This window comes from Pyrus communis, chromosome 10 (assembly GCF_041283825.1).
Source record: "Pyrus communis isolate YQ-2024b chromosome 10, ASM4128382v1, whole genome shotgun sequence".
NCBI lineage: Eukaryota > Viridiplantae > Streptophyta > Magnoliopsida > Rosales > Rosaceae > Pyrus > Pyrus communis.
The window spans coordinates 10,701,661-10,713,737 of NC_142574.1; the positions used below are offsets into that span (position 1 = coordinate 10,701,661).

The 12,077-nt window shown below is 36.5% G+C and overlaps 1 protein-coding gene across 1 annotated transcript; it reads left to right on the forward strand.

Annotated features, from left to right (window-relative positions):
• The first annotated feature begins 759 nt into the window (after positions 1-759).
• Positions 760-2,106, forward strand: LOC148693522 (uncharacterized). Its single transcript, XM_088678036.1, has 3 exons — positions 760-842; positions 1,362-1,846; positions 1,997-2,106. Exons 1-3 carry the CDS (start codon positions 760-762, stop codon positions 2,104-2,106), a joined length of 678 nt encoding a protein of 225 aa, XP_088534162.1.
• The last annotated feature ends 9,971 nt before the right edge of the window (positions 2,107-12,077 follow it).

The window sequence follows — 12,077 nt, forward strand, 5'->3', positions numbered from 1 at the left end:
TAGCTTGTTCTTCCTCAAAAATCTGAGCCGTGGCCTCCTCTTCCACTTGTACTTCGTCTTCTTCAAGATCTGGTGCAGGTTGAGGCGGTTGAGGCTCTTGTTGATTCCTCTTCCTTTTCAAAGTTCGCTCGAAATCGTCATCAAAGTCTAAGATGTTCTTACGAATCAGTTGAGAACTTCGAGTCATAAACTAGTACCTAAAAACAAGAAAACAAAACAAGGTCAGCAACTAAAACCAAAAACACACGAAATTAAATAAAAAGAAATAAGAAGGGATTAGCAAAGTTGCTACAAAACGATGTGACTTTTGATTTCAATAAGGAGTGCACGGCATCATTCAAACACCTCAAGGACTAGCTAACCACGGCACCCACCATTGTTCCACCTGATTGGACCCTTTCGTTTGAGCTCATGTGTGATGCATCCGATTATGCGTTAGGGGCTGTTTTAGGCCAAAGAAAGGACAAGAAGCCGCATGTTATCTACTACGCATCCCGGACATTAAATGAAGCTCAATTAAACTATTCGACCATTGAAAAAGAACTTCTTGCCATTGTCTTTGCTTTAGATAAATTTCGATCATATTTACTTGGTACTAAGGTTATTATTTTCACTGATCATGCATCTTTAAAGTATTTGTTCACAAAGAAAGAAGCCAAACCAAGGCTAATTCGATGGATGTTGCTTCTTCAAGAGTTTGACATCGAAATTAGAGACAAAAAAGGGAGTGAAAACGTGGTGGCTGACCACCTAAGCCATATGGTACATGAGGAGAAACCTTTGTCTATTTCAGAAACATTCCCTGATGAGCAGTTGCTATCCATTAAGGTCAGTGAGCCTTGGTATGCTGATTTGGTGAATTATTTGGTGGCTAAACAAATTCCAAACACTCAAAATAGAAACCAACATGATAAATTGAAAAAAGATGCTAGATTTTATGTTTGGGATGATCCATACTTATGGAAATATTGTGGAAATATGACATGAAATTCAATTCTATTTTAACATTCTGTCACACTTATGCATGTGGGGGACACAACACACAGCCCTTAAGGTTTTAAAATGTGGATTTTATTGGCCAACTTTATTTAAGGATGCAAGAACCTTTTGTATGTCTTGTGATCATTGCCAAAGAATGGGTAATATAAGTGCGAAGGATCAAATGCTGCAAAATGTCATACTTCCTGTTGAAATTTTTGATGTTGGGGCATTGATTTTATGGGTCCTTTTCCTTCCTCACATGGTTTCCTTTATATCTTACTTGTTGTGGACTATGTGTCGAAATGGGTGGAAGCAAAAGCCACCCGAACTAATGATTCTCGAGCGATTGCAGATTTCATTAGAACTAACCTATTTGCAAGGTTTGGAATGCCACGAGTAATCATAAGTGATGGAGGTTCTCACTTTTGCAATCGATCCATTGAGGCTTTGCTCAAGAAGTACAATGTTACGCCTAAGGTTTCAACACCTTATCATCCTCAAACCAATGGGCAAGCCAAGGTTTCAAATAGGGAGATCAAGCAAATTCTAGAGAAGACCGTTGGGCCAACAAGGAAGGATTGGAGCGTACGTTTGGAGGATGCATTGTGGGCATATGGCACAACATATAAAACACCCCTTGGCATGTCCCCATTTCGGCTCATCTATGGCAAACTATGCCATCTTCCCGTAGAATTGGAACACAAGGCGCATTGGGCTGTCAAAACATTCAACATGGACCTTGATGCCGCTAGAATTCATAGGAAGCTCCAATTGAATGAACTTGAAGAGATTAGGCATGAGGCTTATGAAAATGCTCGAATTTACAAGGAGAAGACAAAGGCTTTCCATGATAAGGTGATTCGAGGCAAATCATTCTCCATTGGGCAGAAAGTGCTACTCTTTAATTCCCGCCTTCGTTTGTTTCCTGGTAAGTTGCGTTCTAAGTGGGTTGGCCCGTTTGTTTTTACTAATGTCTTTCCTTTTGGTGCAGTCCAAGTTCAAAGCTTGAAAACAGGACAAGAATTCAAAGTGAATGGCCATCGGTTAAAGCCCTACTATGAGAATTTCGAGGAGCATGTTGTGGATGATGTACCCCTCCATGTTGTGGGTACTAGTGAAGCTTAACATGGCATATTCGTCCGGCTGGAAGACGTTAAAGCAAACGCTTCTTGGGAGGCAACCTATGCATTCAACAAGGAGAAGATGAGACTTCCACTCCAAACCTACATTTGCATTTCTAAACCCTTCTCTTTGCTGCTTTATTTTATCATGCTTAGTTGTTTGTTGTTTGTTTGCTTTTGTGTGAGTCTTCGTGTGAAACATTGAGGACAATGTTTGAATTAAGTGTTGGTTGGGGGGGGGGGTGTAAACAAGTGTTTTTATGCAAATTCGTCGGATTCTATCACCTATCACTTCTAATGTTGTTTCTCACTGTTTTTAAGTGTTTTTAGTGCATTTTGAGCTGTTTTGGTGTGTTTTGAGGTAAAAATCCGAAAATTTGAAAAAAAACAAAATTGAAAAAAGTGTTTTGAAAAAGCCAAAAAAGAGTTGTTTTTGTGTGTTTGTTTGTGTCTTAGGGTACCTTCCAACATAATGATGAGGATTTAGTTTTTAATGCATGACTGTTAAAGAGAATTACAAACATGGATGGAAGTTTGATATGCTCTTTGGTTTATGCGTGGTTGTAGTTATAGTTTACAAATTCACATGTAATCACAAAGGATAAAATCAGTTTTGTAACATGCTTGAAGGAAGGAACGCAAACAAACGCTACAATCCTGAGAGACTTGAGCCTGAGCGTTTATTTGGAGAGTTATTAATCTGTGCATTCTTGTTTTCTAAAGTCGTTGCATGATCTCATTATTCTATACTTGGTTGCTACTTAGAATGCGTTTCATCATTATAGATCCAAATACTAGAACTCATGCCCGTTCTATTCAAAGCATGACATTGATTTGCATAACACATATTCAAGATGAAGTTGTTTAGTAGTCACCACCATAGCTGATTTGATAAATAATAGCACTCAAATTAAACCCTCTTCTTGACAATTGTAGTATAGATATAAGTAGGGATAGTTCTAGGCGGGGGATTAGGAGGGATTGCTAATCTAATGAAAACTGACTCAAAGATACAAAAATATGCTTAAAAACACTTAAACAAACTCAAAGACTCTTAACTAAACCTATATGACTCAAAATAAACTCAAAAGACTCAAAACAACACAAAACAAACAAGAAGACTCAAACTAGACTCTAGGACTTACTTTGGACGAAAATAGAATTGGTTTTGACTCAAAACACTTAAAAACACACAATAGCTCAGATTCTAACCTAATTGATGATGTGATAATAGATAGCACTCAAATTAAACCCTCTTTTTGACAATTGTAGTATAGATTTAAGTAGGGATCGTTCTAGGCCGGGGATTAGGAGGGATTGCTAATCTAATGAAAATCGACTCAAAGATGTAAAAATATGCTTTAAAACACTTAAACAAACTCAAAAGACTCTAACTAAACTTGTATGACTCAAAACAAACTTCAAAGACTCAAAACAACTCAAAACAATAAAAAAAAGACTCAATTTAGACTCTAGGACTCAATTTGGACGAAAATACAATTAGTTTTGACTCAAAAGCCTCAAAAACACACTTTTGGACAGATTTAGAACAAGTAAGTAAAGGGGATTTGATTTTGGACGAATTTAAAAGAAAAACAAGTCAATTAAAAACTTAAAACAGATTTTGACGAAATTAAGAAAAACCAATGGATGATGAACTAGCCAAGGGATACTTCTCCACACATGATACATTCAAACATAAATTGATTTCCGGTTGCTTTTCCGATAAACCATTAACCTCAACACCCCAGATTAACCGTGACATCACTAATTAACCCTCAGATTTCCCTTCAGTTAGTGGATTGGATGACATCATACGACAACCCAAAGCATTCTTCAAAAGTCCCCTACATGACATCATAATAGAGATACAATCAAAGGTCATTACGTTCAATGGAAATCATAAGTATTGACAAAGCACTTGTAACTATGACATCATGATACTCATGCTAGGAATTTACTTAACATGATTGTGAAAACAACCTTAACTACTTGTGAATATAAGTTTGTGACGATTATGTGAAACTCCCTTATATTCTAGCACCAAATTCAAGCATGCAAATTAAGTAGGCCTCCCTAATCGACATACAAGAATAAGTTATCCATCAAACGGTTAAGTAAATTGCATTCACAATTTATGAAATCACAACTGGAATTTATCAACTCATATTATAAACGTAATCATGGTTTCAAAGCATCCCTAGGCTAAAACGAGTTTAGCCTCTCATGTTCATAACAAAACAAAGGAAAATAGAATTAAACATTGAAAATAAAAGATATATTACACCTAAAAACGTTCCAACACTCCAACTCGAATGCACAAACGTCCAAGGCTTCGTCTTCCTTCTCCTTTTCCTTGCTAAGTCACGGCACAAGACTCTAGGGTGGTTATGTGGATGATTTTCTGAGTTTTGAATGGATTTAGGAAGGTAGGGTGGTGCGGCAAGGGTTATGGGTGGTGTATGGAGGCTTGGATGAAGGTTTGGAAGTAGGGGAATGGTGGAAAGTTGGATGGAAGGCTGCGGCAAAGGTTGGTTTTCTGAGTGAATGAAGGCAGGTTGTATGGAAGGGTGATTAGGGTTCTCTAAGGGTGCGGCATAGGGGGTTTTTATATGGAAGAAAGAATCCTAAGGCTTTATTACTTAGTTTAAGAAAGGAATTAACTCCAAATCCTTAAAGAATAGGAAACACAAAGTCAGAAATTAAAGGGAAAGGGAAGTAACTTGCGGCAAAGGAGTGCAAGAAAGGGAATGTGCTTTATTTCTAAAATTAGGCAAGGATTTTGGAATAGAAAAGGGTATGTGAGTTATGGCTGATTTTTAAATAAAAAGGGAATGTGTTTTAATGCTTTAGAATAGGAAAGAAGGCCCTCCCTTGCACGGCAAGGAAGGGAAACACTAAGGGGATACACGGCAAGGAATTTATGTTGCAAGGAAACTTTTTTTTTTGTGGCCTAGAATAGATAGAAGTCCTTAATGTTGCTGAAACATGGAGTCTTTAAGGATTAGGAAAGGTTAAACCAAAATAGGAAACCTTGGCTTAACTTTCCTACTTCAAGTTGGAAACCTTCTTTGACTAGGATTCCTCATTTGATTAGAAATCCTCTTGTGATTAGGAATCCTCTTGTGATTAGGAATCCTCTTATGATTAAGAATCCTCTTGTGATTAGGAATCCTAACTCTTTTAGGTCTTCAATTTCGTCCATTCCTTTTGCTCCAAGCATAAGCTATCCATTCCAAGTCCAATTTTGCTCCAAAATGCTCCAAAATGCACCTTTTTGCTTCCTTAGCCATGGGAACCTAAAAACACACGAAAATGGCTTAAACTACTAAAACAACTATGAACTAACAACATAAATGCACGAAAACAAGCCAACTAAGTCGCCTAAATATGCTCCTATCAATTGACACTTAAAACAAAGGGGGGTTTTGGTTTTGACGAATTTGAACTAAAACAAAACAGAACCAAACTAGACAAAGTTATGAACGAATTTGGGTATATGGATGGGTGATTAGCAAGCTAGAGGATTCTTTTCCACACTTGACACACTTGCATACAAATTGATTTCCAGTTGCTTTCTCAATAAACCATGAACCTCAACACCCCAGATTAACGGTGACATCACTAATTAACCCTCAGATTTTCCTTTAGTTATTGGATTGGATGACATCATGCGACAACCCAAAGCATTCTTCAAAAGTTCCCTACATGACATCATAATAGAGATACAATCAAAGATCACTACGTTCAATGAAAATCATAAGTATTGACAAAGCACTTGTAACTATGATATCATGATACTCATGCTAGGAATTTACTTAACATGATTGTGAAAACAACCTTAACTACTTGTGAACAAAAGTTTGTAACGATTATGTGAAACTCCCTTATATTCTAGCACCAAATTCATGCATGCAAATTTACTTACCATCAAACGGTTAAGTAAATTGCATTCACACTTTATGAAATCACAACTGGAATTAATCAATTCATATTGCAAATATAATCATGGTTTCAAAGTCTCCCCTAGCTAAAACAAGTTTAGCTCCTATGTTTACAACAAAACAAAGAGAATATAAATTAAACATTGAAAACAAAGATTGAATACCCTAGAAACGTTCCAACAATCCAAGCTTGAATGGCCAAAATGTCCATGGCTTCTCCTCTCTTCTTTCTCCTTCTTTGTTGCGGCACAAGGGTGTTTGGGTATGAATTATGGTGATGGATAGATAGGTTGGATGGTGGTAGGGGGTGGATGATGGCTGAATGAATGGAGAGAATGAATATGGATGTCTAGAGAGAGCTATTTTGTGCGGCATATTGTGTATATATAGAGGGAGAAAGGTTAAAGCCTGAATTAATTAATTTGGGAAGTTATTAAGACTCCAAATCCTCCAAGAAAAGGGTAATAAATCAGAATTCTAAGAGGAAACGGGAAGGAAACTTGCGGCATTGACTAGGAAAAGGAAGATATGTGGCAGAGTTTGGAATAAAAGGGTAAGGAGGGTGCAACAAAGACTAGGAGAAAAGGGTCCTTTGGTTTGTGTCCTAAAATGCATAAGAAACCTTCAATGTTGCTAGAATTTAGGGACATTTAGGATTAGGAAAGGTTAAACCAAAATAGGAAACCTTGGCTTAACTTTCCTACTTCAAGTAGGAATCCTTCTTTGACGAGGAATCCTTCTTTGATTAGGACTCCTTCTTTGATTAGGAATCCTAACATCTTTAGGTCTTGATAGGAGCATATTTAGGCGACTTAGTTAGCTAGTTTTCGTGCATTTATGTTGTTAGTTCATAGTTATTTTAGTAGTTTAAGCTATTTTCGTGTGTTTATAGGTTCATATAGCTAAGGAACCAAAAAGGTGAATTTTGGAATGGATAGCATATGCTTGGAGCAAAAGGAATGGACGAAATTGAATACCTAAAGGTGTTAAGATTCCTAATCACAAGAGGATTTCTAATCACAAAAGGATTCCTAATCAAAAGAGGAATCCTAGTCAAAGAAGGTTTCCTACTTGAAGTAGGAAGGTTAAGCCAAGGTTTCCTATTTTGGTTTAACCTTTCCAAATCCTAAAAGACCTCATGTTTCAACAACATTGAAGACTCCTATCCATTTTAGGACACAAACCAAGCCTTCCTTGCAACCTAACAATCCTTGTCGTGCACCCCATAAACTTTCCATTCCTTGCCGTGTAAAGGAGGTCCTTGTTTCCTATTCTATGTCATAAAACCACATTCATTTTCACCCAAATCTCAGCCGCACCTTACATACCTGTTCTATACCAAATCCTTGCCTAAATTCAGCATTAAATTACATTCAGTTTCATTCAATTAATGCCGCAAGTAACCTTCATTTTTCCTTTTGATTTCTGATTTCATATCTCCTTTTCCTTATGGATTTGGGGTTGAATCCTTTCCTAAATTATGTAATAAACTTTAGGATTCTTTCTCTCAAATAAATACCAAAGCCGCACCCCTCATTCAACCCTAATCACTCACCCACACAATCTACTATCCTTTATCCTTTCTTCCAACCTTTGCCGCAGCCTTCAACCCATCTTTCCACCATTCATACACATTCATACCTTCACCCAAACGTCCATACACCATCCCCAACCTTTGCCGCACCACCCTACCAACCTAAACCCGTTCATAACTCAGAAATCCACCCAAAATCATCCCTCGACTCTTGTGCCGCAGCTTTGCAAGGAAAAAGAGAAGAAGAAGAAGCCTTGGACGTTTGTGCATTCAAGTTGGAGTGGCTCGTCTAAAACATATGTGAGTGGCTCGTCTACATGTTTACATCAATCTTCCCACATATACCTAGTGTAGGGAGTGTAGTCAGAAAATTTGAGTGAAAATAGAGTATATCCGATGAGGAATTGAGGGAATTCTCTAAGGCATGTTACTACATTCAAAATGTTGTTTTAATTGATTAAATGTGAGCTAGTGAATGGTGACTATGATTAAGTATGCTCGAGGGTAAGGATTGCTAAAATCTATGTGAGTGGTGATCTTTGACATGTTATGTTTCATTGGAAATCCTTGAGGCAAACGTTGGAAGGTTTAGATTGTATGTTTTCTTTCTTTCGTTTGTTTGTTTTGCTCGAGGACTAGCAAAAGCTAAGTGTGGGGGAATTTAATAGGAGCATATTTATGCGACTTAGTTAGCTTGTTCTTGTGCATTTGTGTTGTTATTTCTTAGTTAATGTAGTATTTCAAGTTATTTTCGTGTGTTTATAGGTCCAAAGGGTTAAAGTAGCAAGAAAGTGCATTTTGGTGCATTTTGGAGCAGTTTTGGGCACTAAATGGATAGCATATGTATGGGCCAAGATGGATGGACGACTTTGGAGTTCAAAAGGCTAGGAATCTGATAAGAAGATGAAGAAATTAAATTCAAGACAAAGATGATAAGGAATCAGCTCAAAACTGGAAACATTATCCAAAACCTTATCCAACCTTATCTTATCTTATCCTATCCTAACCTTATCATGCCTTAATCTTAGCTACAAGGGGACCTAAGTATATATTTCTAGAACCTACTTCTAGAAGCATTCTCTTCTAGAAGTCCCAAATCAGCCACAAAGCACATTGTTTCTAGAAACCCTACAAAGGTGGCGCCTATTCCCTTCTAGAAAGCCTTGCCTTGCCTTGCAATCCACTCTCCTTTCCCTCCAATATATGCCGCACCCCTCTATCCCTTTTCCCTTGTGGATTCTGATTTATTTGGCCTTATTCCTTGTGGATTTAGGTTATACATATCCTTTTTTGAAATTAATTGGGCCAAACCCTCTCCTTAGTGGATTTAAATTAATTGTGCCGAACCCTAGGGCCCTAATCCTTAAAATCTGCTAAGTTGTAACCTTAATCTGATTAACCCTAGGGTTGGCCAAACCTATATATACATATTTTCAGCCACAATTTCAGGAGAACCCTCATGCCATTCAGAAAACCCTTTGCCGCAACCCTAGACACCATTCTACATCATTCATTCAATCCATTCACTTCCATAAACAACATGCGGCAACTTTTCACCCTCATCAGCCATCATTCATCATCCTAAGCAAGAATACACCATTCATCACCCCCAAAACCACCAACCACACCTTGTGCCACAACAAGGAAGAAGGAGGAGAGGCCTTAGACGTGCTTGCCATTCGAATTGGAGTTGCTGGAATGTTTTAGGTGTAATCTTTCTTATGTTTTCAATGTTTAAATTCAAGAATCTTTGTTTTGTGAATATGAGGAACTAATCCCCTCTTAGCTAGGGGGAATTTCAAAACCATGGCTATATTTGCATTATGATTTGATTACTTTCAGTTGTGATTTCATGAATTGTGAATTCAATTTACTTATCTGTTTGAATTAAAACTTGTTTGTGTGTGTGGGTTGAGAGTGCACACTTAATTTGCATGCATAAATCTGATGCTAGGATATAAGGGAGTTTCACCTAATCGTTGTGAACTTATATTCATAAGTAGTAAAGGTTGTTAGTCACAATCATGTTAAGTAAATTCCTGGCATAAATATCATGAGCTTTCATAGTTACGAACGCCTTGTTAACACTTATGATTTTCATAGAATTTAATGATCTTTGATTGTTTCTCTATTATGCGCTTTCATGTATGCAAGTATGTCATGTGTGGAGAAAAACCTCCTAGCTAGGCCATCATCCATCTATTTCCACCAAATTCGTGCAAATCTGCCTAGTTTTAGTTCTTGTTTTGTTTAATTTATTTTCGTCCAAAACCAAATCCCCCTTTATTTTAGAGTGTCTAACTAGTTAGGATCTGTTTTAGATTGTGTTTTCAAGTGTTTTGAGTCAAGTTAAAGCTAAAATTCGTCCAAAATTGTGTTTAGAGTCAGAATCTACCCAGTTTGTGTTTTTAGGCAGTTTTGAGTGTTTTTAGCTTATTTTGAGTCTTGTGAACTTGTTTTGAGTCTTTTAAGTTTAGTTAAGTGTTTTAAAGCTTAGTTTCATCTATTTAAGTTAGTTTAAAGTGTTTAGCAAACCTTCCTAATCCCCGGTTTAAGAACGATCCCTACTTACATATATATTACAATTGTCAAAAGAGGGTTTAATTTGTGTGTTAAGTTAATTTTCGCATCACACTACACGTACAACCTCATAGAATTCCAACGAAAATCCTTCCCCCACACTTGTTTTTCTGCAATTTGTAGAAAAAAGGGAATTCCCTCTAAGTCATGCTCCACTATTCTTTAAGAACAAGGTATGAATAGTCTTATTCTAGGCTAGGTAAGGATAATGTGGTTAACAATGAAAATAGGCTAACTAAGGCTCAAAGGGTTTAAACCTACAATACATATGCAAAGGGTAAGGCTTTTTGGCTCTGGTTTAGCTAAACAACTTCATCTTATTGTATGTTATGCAATCAATTTTATGCTTTGAATGAAATGGGCATGAGTTCTAGTATTTGGAACTGTAGTGATTAAACGTATTCTAAGTAGCAACCAAGCAAAGAAATAATGAGGTCATGCAACGACTTTAGAAAACAAAAACATCATAGATTATTAACTCTTCAAACAAAGTTTAGGCTCAAGTCTCTCAAGGTTGTAGAGTTAGTTTGAGTTCCATCCATCAAGCATGTTACAAAAACTGATTTTTTTTTTCTTTTTCCCTTTTTGTGATTATATGTGAATTCGCTAATCATAACTACAACTAAGCATAAACCAAAGAGCATATCAGACTTCAATCCATGTTTGTAACTTTCTTTAACAGTCATGTAGTTAAAAACCAAATCCTCATCATTGTGTTGGTAGGTACCCTAAGACACAAACAAACATAAAAACAAAAACGACTCTAAAAACTGATGCGAAAATTACTTAACAAACAAATTAAACCCTCTTGTTGACAATTGTAGTAGATATGTAAGTAGGGATCGTTCTTAAACCGGGGATTAGGAGGGATTGCTAAACACTCTAAACTGACTCAAAATCGTAAAAACGAAGTTTAAACACTAAACTAGACTCAAAGAATGCAAAACTAAACTTTAAAACACCAAAACAAACCAAAAGACTCAAAACAACAAACAAACACTCAAAACTGCCTTAAAAACACTTTCTGGGCAGTTTTGAACACTATACTCAAATCTGGAGGAAATTAAGTTATCACTTGACTCAAAACACTTAAAAACATCAACTAAATTGATTTCTAACTAATCTAACACTTTAAATTAATGGGGGAATTGGTTTTGACGAAAATTAAGTAAATTAAGACAAGGACAAAGAAAACAGATTCTTTAGACTAAATTGGGTGAATTGATGAATGATGGGCTAACTAGAGGGTTCTTCTCCACACATGACACACTTGCATTCAAATTGATTTCCAATTGCTTATTTCAATAAATCATGAAACTCAATACCCCAAGTTAGCCGTGAACAGCACTTTTCTAACTTTCAAGTTTTCCTTAAGTTATTGAATTGGATGCGAATGCGCATACAACAACTCAAAACATTCTCTAAAAGTCCCTTACGTGAAAAGCACAATAAAGGTACAATCAAAGATCATTAAGTTTCATGAAAACTATAAGTATTGATGAGGCAATTGTTACTATGAAAAGCATGAAACTTTTGCCAAGAATTCACTTAACGCGATCGTCGATAAACGACCTCCACTACTAGCAAATATAAGGTTATAACTATTAGGTGAAATTCCCTTATATTTTAGCTTCAAATCCCTGCATGAAAAACTAAGTGGCCACCTTAATCAACACACAAGAATGAGTTATCAATCAAACAGTTAAGCAAATTGAATTCACAACTTATGAAGTAACAATTGGATGTAATCAATTCATCTTGCAAGCATAATCATGGTATTGAATAGCCCCCTAGCCAAAAAGCTTAGTTCCTCATGTTCACAAAACAAAGGAAAACAAATTTATACATTGTAAATAATAGAAAGAGAACACCTAAATACTCCAACGATCCAATGTTGAATAGCTAGAATCTTCAAGC